Below are 27903 nucleotides of genomic sequence, written 5' to 3'. Positions count from 1 at the left end.
CATCCAGAGTGATTAGTTGATTATTTGGATGAGTAATAAATGATTAATTTGTTGTTCTGTTTCTTCAACAACCTTAAGGTGATGATCATCGTCTCCTTTTGATTGATTGTGCTAATTGTCTTGGTGATTTAGCTCTAATTAAGTGAATCTTACCTTTTTTTAACTCTCTCTCTCTCTCTCTTTCTTTTCGTCCTTTGGACATTTAGATGGACCTTCGATAGTAAAGAGAAAGATTTAATTTCGTCTAACTCAACTTTCAATTTGACTTTTACCTTAAATGATATTTACCTTTTCCAATTTGTTTTCATCTCTCATTTGATTGATTAGCTATTATAACGATCAATTAATCATCATAGTTAATCATCATTCAATTGAGGATACATTCATTCAATTGTAAACTAACATCCTCATCGCTGCTTAATTTTGCTTGACCATTAGAATCAGTATTTTGTATGAAACAAAAAAAAATAATTCATTGTCCAAGAAATTAGTCCATGATGATTACACAATTTAACTTGTTGATTAAAGTTTTCTGTCTACTTTACCTGTTACCTGTTGGTCAGAGTAAAATAATTGACCAAGTGTATGAACGATGTAATCGTCCAGTTTCAAGTCGACTTGATCTTGAGTGTATCGGCTTTCCCAAAACATCATCGGACTGTTTATCCCGCCGTGCGTGTGATATGATCACCATGTTAACTGTTATTCCCTCCGCCGATGGGAATCATTTTCATGATAAATTCAACGTCACCCTGGTCGGTACTCACCTGAGAGATGCTTCCAAACACGAAATGTCACTAATTTTGGATGCGGCATTTAAACCAACTTACCATCCAGGCGAAGGTACTTATTACAATTGTAGTTGGTCCCAACGAGATCCAACAATTGAAGTGATGGTCAAAAATCCAGGTCAAATTGTAGAAAGTCTTGGAACGGGAATAATTGACGATGATCTACTTATCTGTACCTGGACATTAGATCGTCGATCAGATTCATGGCCAACCGATCATGAGGGACGTAAAATTGACCTGGTCACTCGTAAAATTGAGCTAATACTTTACAAAGATTTTTCCAGATCATCTTTAATTGATACTCGTCTTCCCATCTACAAGTCCCGTTATCTTTATAAAGATTGTAATTCACCCGATATAAAGTATTGCCTTGGGTCACCTTATTGTGTTGACCCTTACAATGAATGTCATGAGTTATTGACCATCGTTCAAACACCCAAGAAAATTGGTCAATCAAATTCACTTGATTTTAATTTATTCTCATTTGATTATGTTACCAACAATTCCTATTACGATGTTACCCTTTACACCTCGGATACTTCACCGAGTTTCCAAATTATCTGTGGTAAATACTCAGTTGAAGCTTATTTCATCTTCCCTAATGGAAGTCAGGAATCGGTTTCCACCCTCACCTCAACTTATACCCACATTGATCCCGATTTTGATGGACTCCGATGTAACTGGACACTACCGGCCACTTTTACCCTGAACGGAATAACTTTTGACACCCAACGAAACAAATATCTGGTTAAACTAAGACATTCACCCAATGTTTATGTTGATAAAGTTCCGGTGGCACTTCCTGGTTTCCATATTGACGATTCTTTGTACACCGCTTGTTCAAGCGGTTCCCTTGGTCGACAATGTTTCGGCCTTGATATCGATGATACGGTGAGAGACTGTCTACCCACACGGAATTGTGATGCTTTCGTCGTGTTCACGGTGGACGATGATTCAACTTGGTCATCATCTTTTATCGAACCCAAAATAACGCTTGACCTTTACGCTACCAAGAAATTGGTCAGTCCACCTTCATCGTCCGAACCATCAAGATTAACTACCCTTGGATTAACCCAAGGGATTAACATGAGTCTTTCTATTTCATTTGATTCAAATAACGTTGACCTGGACGGGAAAACGGTCTACAAGTGTTCATTCAATAACGATGGACGGAAATCATCATCGATCGATGTTCCGTTCAAGACCAAAGCGATCAGAAATGGCCTCGTCTCAAGTGAACACGATTGGATTCGCTGTCAGTGGATTTGGTGGCCTAACGGTACTAATTGGCCGATAAACAATAAAAGTAAGTTCTAATTACACAATTAATCAACAACAATTAAACTCACCTTTCAAAATGGTTACTTTTTGATTTATCTGAAACTTTTTTTTCTCTTTCTAATCAAAGCGAAAGTGATTTAATTGTAAATCGTTTTTGCTTTTAAATGGTTAATTTATTATTGTTGTTAATTACTCTTCCTATTATCACTCTTTCTATGTGATTAATTAACCTTGACCTGAACTAATTACAATTAACCTGATTGCTAAACTATCGTAATGTTGCGGAAAAACAGAATCACAAACCTAATCGGATTGGATTGATTAATTAACAATTTAACCGATCAAATGAAATATTGATATTACAGAAAAACAAAGTAACATTAAATTGTTAATCATAATTAATCTTGATTACATATACACTTAATCATACAATCAATATAATTAATCCAGTAAAATTGGAAACAAATTGTCAAGATGAGATTAGTTGGTTTCTTATTTGATTATGATAAAAAATGTTGATTCTTGAAACAATCAAGATTAAATATGAGTGAATATTAATCACAATTTATCTTAATTGTTGGATGATTACAATTTTAAATGTTAATTGTCACTAGTTAATCACATGTTAAGATCAATGGTCAACAAATGAAAGGAAATTGTCAACAATATTTACCTTTTGAAAATCACTTTGACTTTAAGTTTCGCTCTCTCCTTTAATCAACAAGTAAACAATTAAATTAAACATAAATTGATTGTTGTATTTACTTTACGATTTATTTATATTTTTCTCTCTCTCTCTAGGTGATGTAATTGACCTTGTTAATCGACGGCCATCGATAGGATTTTCAATCGGCGGGGTGAGGAAAGTTGTACCTGAGAAAAGTGTCACTTTGCCGATCTACAAGTTGCGATATTTGTACCAAGAGTGCGACAATAAACACGGAGGCCAGGAAAATGTTTGTCTCGAAAGTGACCCTGGTTGTTTGGTGAACGCTGATTGTGCCACATTGATCCATATGCGAGAGCACTCAGGTCGGGAAGGAATCGACGTTCAAGTATTTTTAACGCAAGATTTTGACAAACTAGAATTAGTTTACATTGATCCAGAAGAAAACTCGATTAAAATTGATTGTTACAATGAACGATCACCGCCGGTTGAAGGATCAATGATTACAAGTTATTACAAATTGGCTAAATCAGATTCTTACCAATCAATTAATTCCGGTGATCAGTTGATCAAATACAATGAGGCTCGTTCATTTACCATGGGATTTTCAAGATGCTTCTGGTTACAGGAGAAACAATTTCAACTCGGACGAATGACAATTAACTCGGAGGTTAATCGTTACAATGTCCGACTTTCGGTAATCAATGATGAAGGTTTAATTGCTCGTTATTCTTGGGATAAAGTTGCTTTTGTTGGTTTTCGTGGTAAAGATAAACAATCAGTACCTTCATCGTCACCATCAATTAAAACAAATTGCTGGTTAACTACTCTAGTCTTTGTTAGCCTTAGTTACTATTATTATCATCACAATTTTGTATCTCACAACAATTAAAACTAATTTTTTTTCTTCTTCCTCTCTTTCTAATAGTAAACAATAAAAATTAACACACTTTCATACAAAATCAATTACATCTAGAGCTTTAAACAATCAACAGAACATTTTGTTTTCATACTTTGTCTTTGTACTAATAAAAAACAAAAATCATCAATTGATTTAAAATTTTGTTTCTGTTTTAAAATCAAGCAATATATTAACTACAAAACTTTGTTTTTCGATGATTAGTTGAATGAATTTTCGAAGGTGATTTTTAAAATTATTAGTTGATTGTTGCGACTAGTAGAGTTCACCGATTGGTGCTTTTTCTAACCAAATTGAGTGCATTTCTCCGTAAAGAGTTTCGGTGACTGAAACTTTGTATGGTGTTGGATTGAGGTGACGTTTCATATCGGGTCGAAGGGTATTCAGACCTTCTTCAACTTTTCTTTTAACATCCGAAAGGTCGGGTAAGTTTCGAGCGATCTGTAAACAATTGATAAAAAGAGATTAATCGTTTGATTATTTGGGATAATTAGAGTAAATTTTACCTTTCCTTTGTACCACCATCGCTCATGTAAACGGGTCACTTTCGCTGGTGTTACATGAGCTCTTTTAGATTCGAGGATTGGATGTCGGCAAAGTATCCGTTCATTGACCTGAGGATCTTTCTCATTACATTTGGTTAGAAGATCAAGAATCGCGAATCCATCACGGCCAAATAATCGATAGACATTCTTACGACCTGGAATAGTTACTTTATCCAAATCTTCACTCAATTTAATGCATGAAGATGAATTTATCTCTGTTAGCTAACAGATTAATCAGAAAAAGGATATAATCATGGAGAGAGAGATAACAATTAGCATAATTCTATATCGAAAATGTTATTATTTTTATCTAATTTGTTGCTATTTTGTTTTTCTAGGTTAAGGTAATTTACCTTATAAACACAACCAAGAGCTGGTTGTTTTTGACATGTAACTAAATGAGTTCCTATGGCAAAACATGTTATCCGGTGTCCTTGATCATTGAGTGAGTGAATCGTATCTTCATTGATATCATTTGATGCGATAATTTGTAATGAACAGAACCAAGGGAAATTATAATGGTTTGCAATTGATTCAAATATCCGATGAGCTTCACGAGATAAATAAGCTAAATCACCACTATCAATACGAATACCAATTGGACGGAAACCAAATTCATTAAGAGCAAGAGCAACAACCGAGAAATTGAATAAACCACTTCTAGAGCAAAAAAATTAGCAAAATCAACATTAAATATATTGTAAGGGAAAATTAATTCGTCAAGATTTAGAGAGGGAGAAAGTTAAACAATCAGTATCAGGTTATAAATAAGATACAATCAATGGGATAAATAATAAAATAGTCATGAGACTAATGGTAATCAATATGAAATCAGGTTGAATTGTTCTCAATTTCTTACCTGCAAACATTATATGTATCAACGAGTGCAACAAATGATGAAGGAAAAGCTTGTGCATAAGCAATGAAAGCCGCTAATTCCCCCTCATTGGCCTCAGATTGATTGATATTGAGAAAATTGGATAAAGAGGTTCTCCATTTGTAACAAACACCAACAAAATCCCTTTCAACGCCATCATTTGCATGTTTTAATGTCTAAATACAATGAAAGAAACAAGAACAAGTTATTGATTAGTTAATTGGCCAGGGGAAAAAAAGTAAATCAATGTAAATTGATTGTGGAAATCAATTGATACCCTTGAGTTTAGTTGATCCATTGAAGAATAGGTCATGACAAAGGAATGAGCATGAGTTCCGGTGACAGGGATACCATAAGCTTTACCAGCTAGAAGATTCGATGTACCATCAAATCCTCCGATAAAAGCATATTTAGAGGCCGATAGTCCACCGTCAGGTCCTTGGGCACGACGAAGGCCAAATTCAAATAACTTAACATCCCTAGGAGCGGCCAACCGATAGCGAGCAGCGTTTGTTGCGACTAAACTGTAAATAAGGAAAGGGAAGGAAACAATTAGTTGATTTGTTGTTCTTATTGATTATTGATCATGGAGAGGAAAGTTATTCTTACCTGGCGAAATTGATTAAGGTTAAAAAAGTTGTTTCTAGTAACTGGACTATCGCCAAAGGCCCTTCTACCGATATAAGTGGGACTTTGGGGAAAACAATGGTCCCTTCATCGACAGCGTAAAGGGAAACATCCGAAGCAGTTAAACTTGCCAGGTAATCATAAAATTCTGGTTCCACAGTTGAAGGTAATTTGGTTTTAAGGTAAGAAATGTCTATAGAAATAAAGTCAATGATTAAGAATTGATTCTAAAAACAAGGGAACAACAATTAACTTACCACTGGGAGAGAAGCGAAATCCTTCAAGGTAAAGTAAACAATCCTTGAGACCAGCGAATACAGTGAACTCACCTTGGAAAGGATTTCGACGGAAGAAAAGATCGAAAACAGCTCGAACATCATGTTTTCGATCTTTCCAAAACGAATAGGCCATAGTAACCTCATAGAGGTCTAACAATTAAATTGAACAATCAATTAATCTCAGGAAAAAAAAACACAAATCAAAACAAAATCTACTCACCAGTCAGTAAAGGTTGAATAACATTACTCACAAATCCATTGGAAGTCATTTAAAACCTTTCACAATTAACTCGAATCGCCGAAACAAAATCTAATGAATCATTACAATTAACGAGAGATTAATTGGTAAATGAAGTAGATTAAATTGTTGAGAAGGATAAGTAACAATTAGAATCACAACTCAGATTGTGAACATATGATGAGAACAGATGAGAATGTGGCGCCAATGGAATTAATGTTTTCTAAACTGCGCAGATAAGATTTAAATCTAATTGTGACAATTAGTTAATTGTTCGAATAACGATCAGAGTGTATTGATTATTGTTCTCCAATTGATTGGATTTACTATCGAATTTAATTGTTTCAATTGTTACTTTTTCTTTGAGTTTTTGTGAAATCTTTTCAATTTTTTTTATCTTCTTTCAATTGTGAACAATTGATTATTAAAAATTAAGGAATCACAATATATTTACACAAATAATTGAATTATAATTTTAATTATTGAAATTGCTGAGGGGAGAGAGATAGAGAGAGAGAGAGTAGAGAAAAAGGAATAGAGAGAGAGGGAAGGAGAAAAAATCATTACATCTAATATGATTTTCGTTTGATGATGATAATTAATGATGAAGGTGGTTTTGTTTTTGTTTCTTAATTAATTAACTTAATGAAATTTATATAACTTTATAAAAAAAAGAACCCAGATCCTTTCTTGTGTGTGTGATGAGTGTGTAAAATTTAAATTGATTATGAAATCGTTCAGCGATATAACCCAATTTAATCATCTGACAAGATTGTTTTGTATGGTTTGCGCTTGTTGATGGTGGTGGTGTTGTTGATGTTGTGTACGTGTAGATATTTAGATAATTAAATTTTTGTTTTATACTCGACAATCAGTTAATTTTTTCCAAGGACGTCGGGCTGCTTTTCTTAACTCAACAATGAGCTGTCGATTGATTTTACGTGTTCGTTTATTGATGAAAAAGAAGAGACCATCTTTTGAAAGTGAAAGAGAAAAAGATTAATGAGAAAAGATTTAATTAATTAATCTCATTTAAGTTTTAGAAAAAGGGAAAACTCATTTGATTGGTTTAACTTTTATGGATTTAGAAAAGAAAAGACTTTATTTTTTTTTACCCTTTTCTGTTTCAGAAGGGGGTGGAAAGGCCAATCGCCTGGGGCCAGTTTGTTGACTTTTTGGTTTTAAGATTAACCATTCTGGACAGTCCATGAGTGGAGTACCAAGACGCTGAGATATGTCAATTATTTTACCTCTGTTGATTGGTTTGAAATTTGGGATTGAGGTAACTGCTCCTTCTGCAAGTTTTAGCTGACCTGTTGATTTGAATTGTACGATTTAGCAAATTAACTTGGTAAATTGTAATCATAAATTATTTGGTATCTAGAATAAAATTGATTTACATTCTTGTTTGATGAGAGCAACATTGATCGGTGCAAATGGTGACCTGGCGGCGTGTTTAATTCTGATAATTTGTGAGCATAATCTTCGCGCCAACTTAGCCGCTGATGTTGTTTGTAAATAGAATGCAGCTCGAGTTTTCATCATAATTCGACGAGAACTACCTGCTCTTATTGCAACTTCATGGGTGAGAACAGGATGTCTTGCTGATTGTGATTTGGGTCTCATTTCTTTAGCCACTGTGACACGATTCAATTTGTGATAATTAAGATGAGCAATAAGACGTTCTGTTTTTTGTTTGGAAAGAATAAGCAAAAATAATTACAAAATGATTAATAAAATTGTGGAAAAGAAAATAGTTCCCCCAATTAATGAAGATGAAATTTACGATTAAATTAAAAGTTATCTTGTCAACTGATAATTAGTCTCTAATATTTACCTTGAGATAGGGAAACGTGGTCACATTCATTACAAGGAAAAGTAGCTTGTATAGGAGCCGGTGCAGCTCTTGGTATAATATCATGATTACTATTCAGTTTGGGAAAATTACGGAATTCAGTGAATTTCTTATTAGTCGAATTAAGCCTATCAATTGTTCCATTGTTACCAATTACTGGTTGATTTTGATTCCTAAGTAATAGCAAAAAGGAAAAAAATGGAATATATCAGTTATATTAGTGAAACAATTTCTTCAAATTAGACAAATAACCATAGCGAATGAATCAATAACTTACAAATTTTGCATTTGCATTAATCGAGCTCTATTTTCAGCCTCTGCTACTTTCATTCTTTTCCGTTGTAAACAACGTTCCGTTGTTTTCCACATATAATAAAATTCTATAATACTTCTCATGCTTTTCCAAGACAACTGAAAAATGAAAGAGAATAAATTGGAAAAATTAATAAAATAAACAATACTTATTCAATAGAAACTTGTGAAACAAATTGATAAATACAATTTACATGTATACTTACAAAATCTTGTCTAATTTCATGGAAATCTTTTCCATATTTTTCCATTGCCATTTCAAATAAATTAGCTTCAGCAGCAGACCATTCTTCCATCTCATCACGACAAAGAACTGGACCCGTTGGAGGTACAAGACTGAGAACCGCTTTACCAATGTCATAATCGTTTTGATGCAAAACATTCATAGCATGAGCTAAAGTGATATCTCGTGATGCTGCTGCTGCTGTCATATGAATACTAGGTTGTTTAACTGAGCTAGAATAATCCAAGACTCGAGCAAAAGTGCCAACAGACCTGGAAAGAAGAAAAACAAAAGACAAATTGTTTAAAAAACAACATTAGAAAAGGTAACAAATCAAAGGGAAGGTAACAAGATAAACATAAAGAGTAAACCCCAATAATTATACACTAATGATTATAATAATACATACTTTGCAATAATTAAGTATTGGTCAATTTCTTTCTCTGTCAGTCCATTTTCAGGTTGATAAACAAGTGTTTCCAAATCTTTTAACACTCTTTCATCAATTTTACCTTGAGCTTCTAATGTTTGTGGTATTTCAGCCTGATGTTCAGAACCAATCCTAATTTCACCACGGATGAGTGTCTGTGTGAAAGATTCATCATCCATTGGATCATCCGGCTGTTTGTGAAGAGAAACCAAGAAGAAGAAGAAGAAGAAAAAAAAATCAAGACAATTAAAATTCAATCAATGGTAATTATACAATCAAACTAAACGAATAAAAACTAATTATTACTTTTGTTTTCAAACAATCCTACAGAAGAATAGAAAACACTTGTTAAAAAAAGAAAATTATTTCAACTAATTAATTGTCACAATTTATAAATCAAATACATGAGGTTAAAAACAGAAAAATATTGACAAGCAAATTAATGTGGATTCAGAAAATCAAAATGGAGTCAACATCAAAAAAGAGGCGTGAGGTTTGAGAGAGAAGCGCAGGTTTCAAGTTGCGAGTTACAATTTAGAATGGAAACACTTTGTTCTACTCTCTCATTCAACCTTCTTAATTAGAATGGAATGAGAATTTTAATTTCACCCAAGAGAACATTAATTAAAAGAGAAAAATTGAAATTACAAAAGTAGAAAATTAATTATTCTTTTCCATTTCAAATACAAAGAGAAAATGAATTCCAATCATCAGCTGAGAAGAATAAATTTCTTTCCACCAGAGGGCGATACGAATTTTCTATTTTCTGTTTTCTTTTTAATTTTTTTTTCTTTTTCATTTACTTAACAATAAATTGTGTTGATTTCTTTTTCTCAAATGATTCAGTTAATTAGAAGTTGATTTTTTCTCTCTCTTTTTGTTTTTTCTTTATTTGTGGATAATCGTTTTGTTTTAAGATTTTTCTCTGGCCCTGAAGTGTTTGGTCTTCTATTGAAGACGAAAAAATAAAGAGGCAGAGGAAAGGAAAACCTTTTAGAATTCCAGTGTTGTTACAATGGCTACAATTAGCCATTGTTTTAGACCCTTTTGTAATCAATTATGGAAACGTAAACCTTTATTATTGGCGATTGTGATTGTTGTCTCATTTGGTTTAGTTGTTATCCAATATAGAGATGTTACCTCATCACCTATTTTTTCCTCATCTTCGTCTTCATCTTCTTCAGCATCATCAGGTGTATTATATGGTGGATCATCTAAAGTTTATTTAATGGATGCAAATATGTCTAATTTAACACAAAACCGAGCTGTTTTACCCAAACCATTACATGTAAATAGTTTAAATGAAATTCCTGGTTCTAATGGGTTACCAGATGAATCCTTTAGTATAGCTCGGATTGGAGATGGTGAACCTGGTGATGATTTAAATAAAAATCGTCGCAATAAAATAAGAGAGATGTTAAAATTTGCCTGGGATAATTATGTTAAATACGCTTGGGGTGAGAATGAATTTAAACCGCTGACCAGGAGGCCTCATCATGCGAGTATATTTGGTAAAGAGAAAATAGGTAAGTTCAGATGATCTATTGTACGAAATGATGTCTTACATAAAATCTAATCCAAAATTCTAATCTCTTTCTTTCTACTTCTACTTCTCTGCATTTTCTTCTTCTTCTTCTTCTTCTTCTTCTTATCTTTTCCTTTTCCTTTTCCTTTACTTTACTTCATTTTCTTCTTACAGGATTAACAATTATCGATGCAATGGATACTTTATTTGTAGCTGGATTAAAGGATGAATTCAATGCTGCTCGTGAATGGTTAGCAAGTGAATTTACATTGGAACATTTTAGCGCTGATCTATCAGTTTTTGAGACAAATATACGTTTTCTTGGTAGTATGTTAACATGTTATGCACTTACGGGTGATAAATTGTTCTTGGAAAAAGCTGATTACGTTGCCGCCAAGCTTTTACCTGCTTTTAACACTCCAACCGGAATACCTTATTCATTGATTAATTTAAGAACCCAGGCTGCTCATAATTATTTCTGGGCATCTTCAAGTTCATCCATTCTCGCTGAAATCGGAACCCTTCATCTTGAATTTGTTTACCTTTCCGAGTTGACACAAAAATCAATCTACAAAGAGAAAGTCATTAAAGTCAGAGATTATCTTGATAATTTGGACAAAACCGATGGACTGTACCCAAATTACATTAATCCAAAATCAGGAAAATGGGGTCACCGTAAGTTTAATCCTCTCAATTTAATCATCTATCTCCCGAATATTATATGTGTTCACAGTCAGAATAATCTTTCCCGAAATTGACAATACAATTTAAATAGAAAATTTTCCATTGATGATTTTAAGCCAACTATTGGCATCAACAAATCGTTTCTCTCTCTCTCTCTCCCCTAATATTGTCAATCAATCTAATCACTTTATTAGCAATCAACACCTACTTAATTTATGTTGACTTTTAGGTGAAAATTATCTTTCAGAATCGAATAATTGAATTTCTTTTTCATTCCAAAAAAATACCATCAAATAGATTCTCATTCTATTTGTAATCAAAACTGATTCAATTCTAGTTGAAGATAAATAGTATCATCTTGAAATGAAATCTTCATCCTGACCCATTAAAGTGTCAACACAATGATCTCATGTTGCTTCATGTGTTGTTGTTTTTTTTGGTTATCCAATTCAGATAACATTTTCTTGAGTTAACAAAAGTTCAGGTTGAATCTTATAGAATCTCTTCCTGTTTTATCAATACTACTACTCTTGAGATTTGGTTACAAAACTTGAAAGTGATTAAGATGATAAAATAATCTCAGTGACAAAAAAATCTTCCCATAGATTGACTTAAATATTATATATTTCTGATGACTAAATTGTAGGGTTAATTGTTACCCTCTCAATTTAATCAGTTCAAACTAATTAATTTTCATTTAATTTTCTTATTTTCATATATTCAAATTTCCCTCTTATGTTACAATTGACAATTAGAAATCGACCCCTTAAGATTTTCTATTCTTTTCTTTAATGTTCTTTCCGCTTCTTTTTCTATTGTTCCTTTTCCTTGTTTAATTCTCAAGTGAATTAATTCAGTTAATTTAGTTTAATCTAAAATATGTGGTTACTAGTTGATCTCAACTATTTCCGAATTCTTTTCTTATTTCCTTTTCCTTGTTAAAACAGTTAAATAGCAATGATCCAAATCAATTGGACACACTTCTTTGGTGCTACACTTAACCTGTGCTTCAGTCCCTTAAAGTTGTCAACCCTTTTCTTTTGTGTTTTTGATTTTTTGAATAAAAATCGTACTCAAGTTAATTACAAAGGTGATAATTGCTTGAATGGTAAAGTCTAACGCTGTAGTTAGCAAAATTTGTGTTTAACTGAAATTGTGTCAGTTGTATCAATTAAGTGCGAGAAAGATTCGTGGCTGATTGAATTTGATTTTGTTCTGTTTATTGTATCAATTAAGTGCAAGGACGATTTGTGGCTGATTGAATTTTGTTCTGTTTGTTTGAATCGATTCAAAGGTTAAATAAAAGTTAAAGTAATCACCCACTCTAAGTGACAATCCAGTATCCGAATTATAAATTAAGTGTAGGGCTTAATGCGATCTTTTGATTGACCTAATCCGAATTTAACTATAACCCCTTCATATGGCGACCTAGGCAGGATTGTCTCCATTGTGGTAACTGTATCTTTACTATTATTTTTCCCCATTGATTTCAAACGTTTGTTGTTTCTTTTGTTTTTCTTTCGTACCATTCAGTGTTAAAATGTCTAACCCTGAAGAGATTGTTAAGATTTCTGCCCTCTCTAGTGATGATAGAAATTCTTATCTGAAAGAATGGGGATTGTCTCCTCCAAATTCTGAATGTGGTAATATCATCTTTATTGAAGCTGCTATAACCCAATTGTTAACTGTTAACATCGATGTTAATGCCGCCGCGCTTAACAAGATGAATTCAAATTCGTTAAAAGGTATTAAAACTCCTGATTGGATCAATCAATTGAGAAATGAAGGTGTAATGGAAATGGAAATTAGAGAAATCATCTCTAAACTTGGTTGTAAACCCTCAACTATTGCGTTAACTACGGAAAGTGCTTGTCGACAACTCAATGTGAGTAATCCAACAAAGCGTCTTATTTGGTCTTATATTAAAAAATGGAGTTCAGTTTCTGATGAAACAAGAACTAGTACTGTTAAAAAGGTAATTCATCCTGATTCAATGTTAAGAAGAGAAATGCAAAACTCTGATGACCCAACTGGTATTGATCAAGATCAACTAAGTGATGATGGACAATTTGATCCAAATCGAGTCCGATCTTCATCTATTAATCATAATGATCCTGTTAATCATTATATACAACCGATTGTAAATCCTCCTGTTATTAATCCTGTTATTAATAATCCTGTTAATCATTCTGTTAATCATATTGTTAACCCTGTTAATGTTTCTACTACTCCTGTTGAAACGATTCCTCAACCTGTTATACAAACAATTAATCCTGTTTATACTAAAGATCCTATTCTTCCTCCGTTTAAGCAAAATTCTGATGCTTGGCAATGGTTAAAAAATGTCAAGAGACAACTCAAATACGAAATGTTAATGATAACACCCGATTAAGAGTGTTGAAAAAAGCTCTTTCATTTGAACTTTTAGATGCTGCTGAATCTTTAGATGAAAAAGATTTAGATTATTTTGGTTACGTTGAAGCTTTGGAAGCTTATCTGAAAGGTCCAACTGCTTTAGCAACTGCTCAAGCTGAGTTAAGCTCAATGTTATACAATTTTGATGAACATCCATCTCAATTCATCGATAAATTAAAAGATAGAATAACTAAAGTTAAAGGTGCTGTTTCGAAACAAGGCCTAATCTACGAGATAATGGAACATCTCCCAAAAGGTATTCGAGATCACTTAGTAGAAGTTCGTGCTAATGTTGATTTAGATTCGTTAATTGGAGTACTAATTCACAAGTACTATTCAGCTTTGGAAAGCAAAAAGCTAAAAGAAGCTAAAGAAAAATCTGAAAGATTGGAACGATTTAAAAGAGTTAATTCGCCAATCCAAGTTAATAAAAGTGTTCCTGTCGATCCAAATCGTAATCAAAGTCAACCGTTTAGACCGAGATTTAATCCAAATCTTACCTGTTACGATTGTAAGGAAACTGGTCATACTAGTAAATATTGTCCAAAGAAAAGTGATAATATTCCTGGTGCTACTCCGTTAAGAATGGCTAATGATTCGAATCATCATTCATCAGCCTCATCAACAAATTCTTCTGTTTCAACTAATTTAATTTCTGAAGAAAATTTATCTGTTAATTCTAACAGTATACCGACCCCCTCATCTGAATACATTTTCATGGTTGAATCTGCTAATCAACAAAAGAAAATGATAACAAAAATTGACTCTGATGTCAAAGTGATTCCAACGGTAACATTGAAACTTTGTTATCCAAATCGAGATATTTTCATGGTAGGTGATGTATTAGTTGATACTGGTGCTAATACAGCGTGTATGGACTATTCGCTGGCTAATCATCTAAAAGCTTACATCATGAAATCAGATGTATCAATTAAAGGAATTGTTGCTAACAATTACCTCCATGTTGAAGGTGCTGCTTATATCTTATTAAAACATGAAAAGATGAAAACATGCAAAGCCTTAAGAATTCAAATTGTGAGAAATTTAGAACCCGTTTTTGTTTTAGGAAATCGATTCTGTGATATTTTCTATGCTGCTATTAAAAACAATGGTGGTGATTATTCTGTTAAATTATTCGAATATTGTGATTCGGATCCCCTGACTAATGAATTATCAATTCGATTTTGCTCTCCTGAAGAATCAATTCAATTAAGTAAGGAGCCAAATATATTTTCACTTCCTCCTCAATGTCGAATGAAACCGAAAAGTGATAAAAGTGAAAAAGGTGAATCAATTGATTTTCCTCAATCTCCATATACTGATGTGGAATTGAAAAAGCCTTCTCATCGACCTCAAGAAATTAATTGTTTAATTGAATCAATTCAAAAGAAAGAATTGGTATCATTCTTATATACAATTGAAGAACCTGAACCCATTCCTTTGGAACAACGATTATTAAAAAGGATGGACGAAAATCTAACGGTAAATCAAAAACAAGAATTACTTAAATTATTATTAGAATTCGATGATGTGTTTTCAAAAAATCGTAAAGACCTTGGTTTTGTTCCATGGCAAAAATGGCCAATAAAAATTGATATTGGTGAAAACCAAGTACCATTCCAAAAGCCGTATCCCTGTACTGTTCAAATACGAAAAGCTTATCAACAAATAATTAATGAATTAATCGACAACGATATTATTGAAACAAGTAAAGCTCCTGGTGGATCTCCTGCTTTGCTAATTGGTAAATCTGATGGTACTTATAGATTATTAAATGATCTAAGAGCTGTCAATCGAATGACAAAAATTGTATACCATCCGATGCCAAGAGTGGACGATTGTTTAGAGGCACTTCGAGATGCTTCATTCTTCAACATGTTCGATCTCTATCAAGGTTATTTTCAGATAGAAATCCCTCCGTCTGAACGAGATAAAACTGTTTTCGTCACTCCTGACGGAAAGTTCCAGTATAAAAGGCTTCCAATGGGATTAGCCTGTGCACCCTTCGAATTTCAAAGGCTAATGAATCAAGTCTTAGAAGGATTGAATTATTCTGAGTGTTTAGGATATTTCGATGATGTGCCCGTGATTGGAAAAAATTGGAACGATTTATTGGACAATACAAGAAAAGTATTAAGTCGACTACGACTGTGGAATCTCAAAGTTAAAACTGACAAATGCAAATTTGGATGTCGAGAACTTGTTCTTCTTGGACATTTGGTCAATGGTTCTGGTATTCGACCTGATCCCAAAAAAGTTGAAGCGCTCAAAAAGCTTCCCTATCCAAATTCAGTGAAACAATTACAATCAATTCTCGGTTGTTACAACTATTTCTCTAGTTACATTAATAACTTTTCTTTATTAGCTTCTCCATTATACAGATTAGTATCCAAAGAGAGAAAATTCAAAATGATAAAACAAGATTTTGAAGCTTTGGATAAGTTGAAAAAGTCTCTGGTTGAAACTACATTATTGGTTCATTTTGACCCTCATCTACGAAGAAAGTTAACCGCCGATGCAAGTGACATCGCCGTGGGAGGAATTCTCCTCCAAGAAGATTCAAATCAACCTGTTCCTGAAGGTTATTCATCATTAAAAGAGGTACCAATTGATAAAGTTCCTCATTGGTTACCAATTTCGTTTTTCTCTCAAAAATTGTTAAATCATCAAACAAGTTATTCAGTAAGTGAAAAAGAGCTTCTAGCTATTCTTATTGGAATCAACAAATTTCGTCATTTCCTGGAAGGTGATGAATTCGTGATTGAAACAGATCATCACGCTTTATGCCAATTACCTAAAGTTAATTTTAAAAATCAAAGGCTACAAAGATGGAGCATAATGATGGGCTCTTACAATTATAAAGTTATCTACAAAGAAGGTAAATTACATCCTAGTGATTGTTTCAGCAGATATCAATCTGAATGGAACCACCGAAAATTTAATGATCCTGAAAATGAGTATATTGAACAATTACTCTTGTGCCAAGAAAATTCAAATTCTGATCAAGAAATCGCAATCAATTGTGCTTATAATTTAGATTTACCATTTAAATCTATTCCTGTTTTCTATTTAAAACTTAATTCAATTGGAAAAGTGAACTAATTTCCTCTCAATCTAAACATCCTGAAATCTCATCAATCATCGATGATCTCAAAAATAATATTAATTCTCCTCATCATGATCGCTTCGTATTTAAAAATGATTTACTTCATCGTAAACCTTTATACAATCATGAAGATTCAAGAGTTGTGATTACTCCTGAATTGTTACCTCAACTATTTCAAGATGAACATTGTTCAGCTATTGGTGGACACTTCGGTGTTGAAAAAACTTATCTCCAAATCTCAAGGAAATTCTGGATGCAATTTCTCTATGATGAAATTGTTAAATTGTGCAAATCTTGTGAAACTTGTCAGCTTTCGAAAGCTAAAAATACTTCGTTTGCTGAACCAAATTTAAAACCAATTCCCGATGTTGTTTTCGAAAGACTCGAAATGGACGCTCAAGGTCCAATAACTTACCAAAGAGGTAAATCAAAAGTGATTCTGGTTCTGGTTGATACTCTCAGTAGATTTGTATATGCTAAGGTTTATCCTAATCAGATTTCCAAAACTGTTAAAACTTTTGAATGAATTCTTTTCAATCTTTGGTTTTCCGAAAACAATTCAAACCGATAGAGGTAGAAACTTTATCTCCGAAGATATTGAAACTTTCTTGAAAAAGAAAGGTATCAAACATGAAATTTCGAATCCCTATCATCCTCAATCTCAAGGTATGGTAGAAAGAGCTAACAGAACTATTGGTGAACGACTAAGGTCATATGCCGTTGAATATGGTCTAGAAGATGGATTAGAAAAAGTATTGCAATGGTCAGTATTTTCGATCAATTCTAGTGTCCATAAAGTTTCTCGTTTTTCCCCTTATTTTCTTACATTTGGAATTCATCCAAATAAACCAATTGATAATCAATTGAACATTTCCAATCTAACAACTCAATCAATCGACAAAGCTCGAAAAATAACAAAAGCTCGATTAATTATCCAGCAAACTTATTATTACAATTTAAAAGTTCAAACTTCGAAACCTAACCCTTATTCAATTGGTGATTTTTGTCTAATTGAAAATTCTGGTCCTTCAATAGGAACAACGAAAAAGTTAATTGCCAAATATCTTGGTCCTTTTTAGTCTTAGGTGTAAAATATGGTTCAGTATTATTATTGAATCCTAACAATCTTGATATTTTTACATGTAATCTTTCATTAACTTATCCTTTCAATGGTGAGTTACCTGATCAATTAATTGCTTTAAGAAATAGTTATTTTGATTCAAAAACAGATGATTGGTTATCAACTAATCCTGATAACCTAATTGATGAAATTAATCCATTAATGAAATTTTCTAAGAGATTAGAAAATTTTGAAAACAATATAGCTAATTCAGATTCAGATTTGGATTTAAATTTAACTTTAAATTCTGATGAACAAAACCTTGCAAATCAAATCGCTGATTGTGAAAATCTTAATCATGAATCAAATGAATCAAATGAATCAATTCCTGTGATTCCTGAAAGTGATAATGTAATATCTTCAAAGACTAAAAGAAAAACTTATAAAACTGCCAATCGTGATATTATTAATTCAGATAATATTATTGGTGATCCTGATTTATATACATTAAGAAAAAGAAAACAAATTGTTTTCATTATAAGTGAAATTCAAAAATTTGATAAAAGCGCCAATCAACTTAAACAATTATCATTGTCTCCAGTGGTGTCGCTAATTAACCCTTTAAGTGACCATTTTCCCTCACTTTTACCTTTGTCTTCAATTGAATTGTCACGTTTTGATTTTTCTTTAATTAATTTTCTAAATCGATTTAATCAATTAATCATTTTGTTTAAAAATTACAACAATTGTGCTAATTGTTATTACTCATCAATTAAGTTTTGTGAAGAAATTATCATCGCTGATTTAAAACAAAGTGAAAATTTTGTAATTGTGACTCAAGTCAAAATGGCGGAAATGGATCCCCAAGCTTCTTCAAGCTCATCATCGATTGAAGAAATTAACATTTTACCTGAACCTCTTTATAGTGAATATGATGTTCGCTTCAAAGAAATGAAAATTAGTGATCCTCTTCCTCGAAAGACCGCTGATGCATTAAGGTCAATGCCAAAAAATCTTCCCGATAAGTCATCTTATCCTCCTCCTAATCGTTATTTACAAGCAAGAAATTTGTACCCTGACAAATTGCCTCCCAAGGATGAAGAATATCCTGATTACTTACAAGTTAAAACATTTAAACAAATTCGTCAAAATTTGGATAAAGATTTGGAACATTACGATAAATTGGAAAACTGGTACATCCGATTTATAAAAGAAAAGATCCAAATCAATGTTATTGAAGATATTTCGATTCTAGATTTCTCTTCACTTCCTAAAGGTCTAACAAGAGCTCAAGCTCTTCACCCTGATTTAAAAATCGTTATCAATTCAATTCTCTGTTTTCTGTGCGAACAAATTTCAATTTCCCCTGTTAATTGTTCTAATTGCTGTCGAATCTATTGTACTAATTGTACTGGATGGTTAAGAAAAACGATTTTTGACGCCAAATTAGAAAAACCCAAATCTTCTAATGAGTTTCTTTGTATTAATGAAAAATGTCTCTTGTTTTCTTCTCATTATCTTAAGTATCCAGAAATCATTTCCCTCAAGGATCCAAATCTTGTTAAATTTTACAATGAATCTACCTTCATTTGTAATCGTCTTTGGTGCTGTGACAAAGTTCAATATGAACAATACTCTTTCCATGTAAAGAATTGTCGAAAAGGTCCTGTTAATTACTATTTTGATAAAGATTTAAATTTACCTTTTCTCGCTGGACCAATTAGATGTGAACTCAATAATAAGCCAAGATCACTTGCCAGCTTATTCCCTCCACATCTCAAGGCTCGTCAACCTGAATTGTCTTTACCTGAAACTTGGAAACAGAAACACCAAGTTATTGCTTTTCTCACTCAGGAAAGAAACAAAAATCCTGATGACCCTCGATTAAATCCATTTGCTATTCGAGCCCAATCAAATTTATCTAATAATTGGTGGAATAATTATATGATCTCCAAAGATCCAACAACACCATTGGCTGAAACTGAAAAGTATTTAATTGAATTAGATGTTCCATCAACATCAAACTTTCCTGTTGAAATTGGTGCAGCCAATCACCCCTATTCAAGATGTTCAAAAATTCCTGAATACTTATTACAAGCATCTACTAAATGGCGATATTATCAAAAAGGTTGTGATGATGACAACGATTCTGTCAATTCAGATGCAAGTTCAATTGTTTTATATACCCCAAATATTGAAGATCGATTCTCCATTTATACGGATCAATCCATTTGAATTATTACCTGAAGATAAACGAATGGAAGCTGTTGAAAAGTTATTGAAATTTCCATCAGCTATTAACAAAGATTGTGACTATTCTCCACCTAAAATCTCAGTTAAAACATCATCAATGATACAACGAGATGAACGTCGTAAAATTTAGCATCTTCATGGTTCAACAGACCCAAAGCGATAATGCCAAATTTATCCCTGAACATATCAATGCGATTAAAAGCTGCTAAATCGTGTGAATCTAAAGAAACTATTTTCTGTTTCAATTCCTTCTGTGTTCGAATTCGAGAAGAAATACTGTTAAACCTCGACCTGTGTGGGTAACTATCGTCGATGGTAACTACAAAGTTATTTATGAAACATTCGTAAGATACCCTGAAGTCGAATTCTTGGATTATAATTTCCATGGATTACAAAGAAAAGATTTCAAATTTGCAAGAAACTTACGAACTGTTCGTGATCAAGTTCTCCAATATTTTGTTTGTGCTACTCGTATTGTTGGTTATGGAATCATCAATCAATTGAAATTTCTTGGATTATCAAAGCCAGAAATTAATGAACTCCTACCACTAATGAGAGATATTAATAATTATTACTCTCCATTTTATTCATCACCTATGAATATGCAAACAATTGCCTACCTTTGGTTCACTGGTTATGTTATTACAAGTGACCCTCATTCTCCTGTTGTTGAAGCTATCACCGCATTGAGACTTTATCTCTTGCAACATGAATCAATTGAACAATTTGTTGAAGCTTCTCAAGATGGAATCCACTTTAAAAATGTTACAACTACATGTTCGAATAACATTACCTGTGCTCTTCTTTACTATTTTGATTATGAAGTCAAGAATAATCGACTAACTTGGCCTCAACAGTGGAAACAAAATCCTCGAATTAAACATATTCATCAATATGAAGAAGAAAAATGCTGTTATCCTGATCAAGATCTATTGAAAGTTCTTTTTCAACAAAGATATGATGAACTCACCGATGAGGATCAAAAAGAAAAGATCATCAATGATCATTCTCTTCTCTTCTCTGAAATTCCGAATCGTCAAGATTGGGCAAAGAAATACCCTGCTCTCAAACATTATCCTCATCTACTTCGTCAAGATCCTGAACCGATTCAAAAAGTCGAATCAATCAAATTGGACGAAAATCCAAATGAAATTAAAGTTCCTGAAACTTCAGAAAAATCTGAAAGTTCTGAAGTTAAGAAGAAGGATGAAAAAGAAGATACAAACGCTGCCAAAGACTGGGACGATTGGAACCCATGAGTTTGTTGATTAAATTGAAAGAGTGTCTTGGTCAAAAGCCGGGGGTTTGTAGGGTTAATTGTTACCCTCTCAATTTAATCAGTTCAAACTAATTAATTTTCATTTAATTTTCTTATTTTCATATATTCAAATTTCCCTCTTATGTTACAATTGACAATTAGAAATCGACCCCTTAAGATTTTCTATTCTTTTCTTTAATGTTCTTTCCGCTTCTTTTTCTATTGTTCCTTTTCCTTGTTTAATTCTCAAGTGAATTAATTCAGTTAATTTAGTTTAATCTAAAATATGTGGTTACTAGTTGATCTCAACTATTTCCGAATTCTTTTCTTATTTCCTTTTCCTTGTTAAAACAGTTAAATAGCAATGATCCAAATCAATTGGACACACTTCTTTGGTGCTACACTTAACCTGTGCTTCAGTCCCTTAAAGTTGTCAACCCTTTTCTTTTGTGTTTTTGATTTTTTGAATAAAAATCGTACTCAAGTTAATTACAAAGGTGATAATTGCTTGAATGGTAAAGTCTAACGCTGTAGTTAGCAAAATTTGTGTTTAACTGAAATTGTGTCAGTTGTATCAATTAAGTGCGAAAGATTCGCTGATTGAATTTGATTTTGTTCTGTTTATTGTATCAATTAAGTGCAAGGACGATTTGTGGCTGATTGAATTTTGTTCTGTTTGTTTGAATCGATTCAAAGGTTAAATAAAAGTTAAAGTAATCACCCACTCTAAGTGACAATCCAGTATCCGAATTATAAATTAAGTGTAGGGCTTAATGCGATCTTTTGATTGACCTAATCCGAATTTAACTATAACCCCTTCAAAATAATATCGTTTTACTAAATTGCTTTCATTTGCTTTTCTTTCCAAATTCATATTTGAAAGATTTAATAGATTCACCACAGTCTACCAATCTCTAATTGTCTAAATGTTACATTGTTATTGATTAACTTTCATTATTTGTTATCAACTTTAAATCAATAATTATACAATCAATTATTCACTAATGTACAATTGATTCACGTTGATTTCCCTTTATTCATGTTGATTTTTCCAATTGTTTCCCATTATCATTCGTTCAACGATTAACTTTTTTACTCTCTAATTAATCAATATTCAAGTTTCTAATAATCAATAGAACCATTTGATTATTATTACGATAATAATGATCAACATTTTCTTTATTATCATTGTTTCATTTAATTAATCAAAACATCAATTAATGATTTGATTTGGCAATGAAATTAACCATTTGTCTGTCTAACAAAGCTCATAGCCTGAAGGTATTTCAATCCATTCACTACTATTTTTGGAAACACTTAGTTAATTGTTGATTAACGTGGTTAATGTTAATCAGAATTACTTCCTACACTTTTGTCTCTTGTTGATTTTCAGGTTTATCTCTTGATTTCCTATTCTTTTCCTTCTGTTACCTGTTTATCTCTATGTGTGTTTTGTGTATCTCATTAATTATAACTAATATTTGATTGACGTAATTAACCTTAAATTATGAACAATTGTAACGTTTATTTTCACTTGTAGCAATTTAACTTTACCTTAATAATTAACGAAAAAAGAAACAACCTCAATCAGTTATCAAATGGAGTAAATCAGCTGAAATTATTAGATCTTAATTGTTTACCTATTTCTGTCTTTCTGTCTCTTTTTTTCATCAACAATTAACATCCATTGTTAATTGTGATTCACTTTTCAACTGTTTGCCAATTTTTTTTCCTCTAATTGAAAACGGTAACAATAACACAGTTTTCTCATCCATGTTATTAATACTTGATTTGACTTGTTAATTGTGATTATTTAATTTAAGATAAACACCATAACAATACATTCTAATCACTAATGGTTAATTGAAATTTATTTGCAAATTGTTGTGACATAATTTCAGTTAATTACTTGGTTTGATTAAATTTTCCTCTTGTCTCAACAAAATAACATTTGATCATGATTTTCATTAAAGTTGATTAATACGATTGTCATGGGCTTCCTTATTACAAATGATGATTATGTGATTTAATCACATTTGATTATTTAATCCAATAACTATACACTTGACAATCGACACTAATAAATAAATACTGATTTATACAGAAAGAAACACAATAATTATTAGATTATCTCTAAATTATATTATCAAAAAAATGTCAATCCTATTGTATTAATGATAATCTCATTAGATATCAACTATTACAATCAATAATTACTATAAGGTAATTAATGTTTCTAACAATACAAATGTTACAATCAAAAAAATTGCCTTTACCCCATGACCATAATTAGTAACTAATTATCTATTCATTTCATCATTCAGGTAAATTATTGTCGACTAGAAAATTGATCACAAACAATAATTATCATGTAAAAAAAAGGAGATGATTAATTGATTTTTCGTTGTCTATAACTAATTTAATTGTTATCCTTTCCATAGATGATTAATGAACTAATCCTACCCAATTTTTGATTTACTTAATAATTATATCCTCACATCACTAGGATTGGTTTTAAGTTTTTTAATTGCTCAGTTAATTACATCATTGAATTACTCACTCTTATAGTAACTTATCTGATTCTCACTCGTTTTTATCAACGGAAATACTATCCTTGATTATCCTCATCACTTGAGAAACCTTAGATGTTATGAATGAGAAAAAAAAAGGTTGGTGACCAGCTATTTACCTATGAAAATCAAACTTTTCAATCTATTTAAATTGTTCACACAATTGTGAACAATTTAGTTGTTGATGTTGATACTTTTCAACGGTTAACAGATTTTGTAAGGCTTCCTGTTCACACCATTAGCTATTTAATTGTAATAACTAACTAACTAATAGTTAAGTAAATCTGACTGATGAAATGACAATAGCAAATAATATTATTCAATTCACTCACCTTAATTTTGCATGTCAACTAAATAAACTCTTAAACTATCAATCCTTTGATCCATTTGTTGATTGTTGATCAACATTAACAATCATAATCTTAACTATTTCAACGATGTTATTATAATCATTTTTTTGCTTGAATTAACCTAAATTTTATAATCTGGTTACATCTTCCTGATCTTTATCACCCAGTTATATACAAAACAGAAGATTGAGTTTACCAATTTTCCATGAAATGAGATAAAAGAACCATGTCTTTTCAGAATCTTTTCAATTCTATTCAACTACTAATATATATTCTGATGTAATAATAACAAGGATGATAAGGGTAATGATAAAACCAACATTATTATCATCTGAACTTATATCGATTTAGTATAACCCAAGATGTTTAATATTATCTTAACTTTGCTATTTCTTTTAATTTGGTTCTGGTCAAAGTGTTTTCCTATGACAAATTAACCTTTGACATTATTTGATTGTCCAATCAATTTGCTTTCTAATGATCTTAATTGTTACATGATATGTTTTTTTATGGTAACTTACCTCCAAGTATCGTAATATTATTGATTTTTTGTCTCTTAATGATTTAGGTTTACAATTAGCTTTTTACAATTAAAGTAACATTGTACAATCAAGTTAAATATCATTGGATAACTTTTAGTTATAAAATTGGATTGAATCTAATCTTATTTATGTAATTTAATTTGAATGACAATTTCAAATTTACATCACTCAGTTTGTTTTTAATTATTGATCAAACTCACAGTCAATGCAATTATGATTAGTCCTCTCAATTTGCACGCAATTTGCCAATGCTAATTAATTTTTGTCATAACTTATTATTCAAGGGTAACTCCTTTTGATAACTCTAATCATCTCATAATATTATCATGTCTGGTTGTTGAAATTATGGATTCACTTGAACACACTCAAGATTTAATTACAATTGAATCAAGTCTAATTCTGAGCTTTTTGTTTATTTATTATTAAAATTCTAGGTCATATTAGTATTGGAGCATTGGGAGATAGTTTCTATGAGTATCTATTGAAAGCATGGATTCAATCGGGTGGGGAAGATGAAAAGGCTCGACGAATGTACGACGAAGCCATTGGTGCTATTGAGAAAAAGTTATTGAAAAAATCTAATTCTGGTTTATATTATTTCGCTGAGCTGAAATACGATCGGCTTGAGAATAAGATGGATCATCTAGCCTGTTTCAGTGGAGGTTTAATCGCCCTGGGAGCTCAGGCATTACCAACGGAGGAAAAAATAAAAGCGTTAAAAGTGGCCGAAGATGTTACTAATACCTGCCACGAATCTTACATTAGAACTGCCGTTGGATTGGGACCAGAATGTTTCAGGTAAATTTTCAATATCTTTTATCCATGAATGATCCAGATTTCTTGAATTGATCAGAAAATCATTATCTCATCACTTTAATCACATTCACAATAATTTAAATGAAAATTGAGTTTACAGTTACTTAACCAAGCGTAATAATTATGATTTTTTAATCAATTCATTTTCACTTATGTTCCGATTGTTAAGAAAAAAAATTTCTGCATTCAACTAATGTCAGTGTCTTTATTTTGATTATCTCTTTGATTTTTGATTGAACTAATTGTTTCTCTCCTTGATTGATTTTACAGATTCACCGATGAGTTGGATGCAAAAGCCTCCAGATCGGAAAGTTATTACATCCAACGACCTGAATTAATTGAGAGCTATTTTTACTTGTGGAGATTGACCAAAGACCCTAAATACCGTGAATGGGCCTGGGAAGCGGCCGAAGCCCTTGAGAAACACGCAAAAGTTATTGGAGGCTATTCTGGCCTAAGAAATGTTTACGATTTACAAAGTCAGAAAGACGACGTTGAACAAAGTTTCCTGTTCGCTGAGACATTTAAATATTTGTATTTAATTTTTTCCGATGATAATTATCTCTCACTCAATGAATGGGTTTTCAATACGGAGGCTCATCCACTTCCAATCAAGGGCAAAAATCCCGCCTACCCTAGTCAAGATGGAAAGTGGAAACAATAATTAACACCAATTAACAGATCACAAAGATTACAATGATGACAACAACAACAATTAACCAACCAGAAAACAAGCAATTTAACATAATTGTGAATCCTTTTTTCATTTCTTTTCAACCCCTGACCCTCGAGGGCAGCGGGTTTAATAGGAAACTTTTATCTTATATATATATGAGATTAGGATTAATTGTTAAAAGAATGTTTTTATCAGAATGTTTTTCAGATAATTTTTTCACTTTTTTGATAAAAACAATTTCTTTCTGTTGTTAATTTGTTTGGTTTTTTTTCTTACAATCAATTAGTGTTTCAATTATTGAGATTAAACAAAAAATAATTCAACGGTCGATTTCTGGTCTGAATACTCAGATTTTGACCTAGAAAAATAGGTTAATAGTTGTAATCTTTTCATTTATGATTAGGAAAGTTCTGATTACCAATTAATTACGCACATGTATCAACTTTTCATCTATAAACAATCAACGGAAAAATTGTCAATCATATTGATCATCAAGAAAAAAGGCTCATTTACATAAATCATTTGTAATGAAAAAATTAATTACTATTTGATGGTAAACAGAATCATGAACGCTGCTGATAATGAATTTACTATTTACCCTCCAATTGGATCATCTTAATTGCCCTTTTTAATCATCTTTTCCTCTAACAAATCAAAACAAACAAAAAGTTCGCGCGAAATTAAGTTCAATCATGTTTTTTGTACAATTAAATTTAAAAATCACTTAAATTGTTAAAATCAACTAATCAACTAATCCAAACAAACAGGTTGATACTTAGTAATTATATAAATACAATACAAATATAAACAAATGTATTCACATTTAGTGAGATAATTATAATATAAAAGAGTTTAATTAAATCGCCATGAAAATGTTTTCTAATTAACACCAATTGATTAACAAATTAATTGATTGAAAATTATTGAACACCGCCATGCGGTGAATGCTTCAGACATTACAGGCCACATTAGTGGTTGCCCTGAGGCACTGAACTAACCGTTCAGTTTACATTTAATTTTTTCTCTAATATTTCAATTATTTTTTTAATGTAGATTATTTTTTCTTCCACTTCTTCTCCATTCGTGAGGTCCCAGTCGTTTCTCCAGTATTCCCTTGTCTTCTTGCATTCATTCAGATAATGTATGTGATTTCCGTCTTTGCGTTTCCTTTTCCTTGCTTGACCACTTTTTATTTGTAAATCGCTAATCATGTTAATTAGCTGTTGTAGGTGATGATTGTGAAAGTGGCTGTAGGTTTTTTCGATTTTTCTTTGAAAGAATAAAGTCCAGATAGATTCTTTTCTGCCCATCATCGTGATTTCATTGATTTTCTCATCTCTGTTGAGCATAACATCATTTTCAAGATTGATTCGATTTTTGATTTTGATTATTTGTTCAGGTTCTTTTGGTGGCTTTTTGGTTATTCCCATACTGGTCCACGTGTAGACTCCGGTGTGTTGTTCAAGTATTTTGATTACCACTTTGACCATTTCAGATTGACGGTGATTAGTTATTGACCTGGGGATTAAATAATTTACTCTATTAGTTTTGTATCTATTAACAAGGATTAAAAAAGCAATTATAAAAGTTTTTTTCTGGTCAGTG

At 31.8% G+C, this 27903-nt stretch overlaps 4 protein-coding genes across 5 annotated transcripts; 2 read left to right on the top strand and 2 right to left on the bottom strand.

The window, feature by feature from the left end:
* Positions 1-5: 5 nt before the first annotated feature.
* Positions 6-3799, top strand: LOC128389907 (uncharacterized). The gene is made up of 2 exons (XM_053349561.1): positions 6-2097; positions 2874-3799. Exons 1-2 carry the CDS (start codon positions 495-497, stop codon positions 3629-3631), a joined length of 2361 nt encoding a protein of 786 aa, XP_053205536.1. The 5' UTR covers positions 6-494; the 3' UTR covers positions 3632-3799.
* Positions 3789-6390, bottom strand: LOC128389912 (nicotinate phosphoribosyltransferase-like). 2 transcript variants are annotated; one of them, XM_053349570.1, is made up of 8 exons: positions 6206-6390; positions 5965-6135; positions 5690-5900; positions 5358-5604; positions 5063-5256; positions 4557-4860; positions 4165-4425; positions 3789-4099 (listed from the first exon to the last, which is right to left on the bottom strand). In XM_053349570.1, the coding sequence occupies exons 1-8, from the start codon at positions 6252-6254 to the stop codon at positions 3914-3916; spliced, it is 1623 nt and encodes a 540-aa protein (XP_053205545.1). In that variant the 5' UTR covers positions 6255-6390; the 3' UTR covers positions 3789-3913. The 2 variants fall into 2 exon arrangements, with proteins under 2 accessions (XP_053205545.1, XP_053205544.1); XM_053349569.1 differs by having other exon boundaries at positions 4557-4863; positions 6206-6389.
* A 282-nt stretch (positions 6391-6672) lies between these two features.
* Positions 6673-9713, bottom strand: LOC128389915 (metastasis-associated protein MTA1-like). Its single transcript, XM_053349572.1, has 8 exons — positions 9350-9713; positions 9023-9234; positions 8597-8885; positions 8356-8489; positions 8061-8251; positions 7624-7908; positions 7339-7536; positions 6673-7197 (listed from the first exon to the last, which is right to left on the bottom strand). Exons 2-8 carry the CDS (start codon positions 9220-9222, stop codon positions 7082-7084), a joined length of 1413 nt encoding a protein of 470 aa, XP_053205547.1. The 5' UTR covers positions 9223-9234; positions 9350-9713; the 3' UTR covers positions 6673-7081.
* A 151-nt stretch (positions 9714-9864) lies between these two features.
* On the top strand, positions 9865-26552 carry LOC128389910 (mannosyl-oligosaccharide alpha-1,2-mannosidase IA-like). The gene is made up of 4 exons (XM_053349567.1): positions 9865-10569; positions 10743-11243; positions 25241-25604; positions 25893-26552. The coding sequence occupies exons 1-4, from the start codon at positions 10059-10061 to the stop codon at positions 26284-26286; spliced, it is 1770 nt and encodes a 589-aa protein (XP_053205542.1). The 5' UTR covers positions 9865-10058; the 3' UTR covers positions 26287-26552.
* The last annotated feature ends 1351 nt before the right edge of the window (positions 26553-27903 follow it).

The sequence above is a fragment of the Panonychus citri genome, unplaced genomic scaffold, assembly GCF_014898815.1.
Source record: "Panonychus citri isolate SS breed McGregor unplaced genomic scaffold, ASM1489881v1 Contig00111, whole genome shotgun sequence".
In the NCBI taxonomy this organism is placed as follows: Eukaryota; Metazoa; Arthropoda; class Arachnida; order Trombidiformes; family Tetranychidae; genus Panonychus; species Panonychus citri.
Note: the sequence above shows the minus strand (reverse complement) of the source record. Positions and strands in the feature narration are given on the sequence as shown.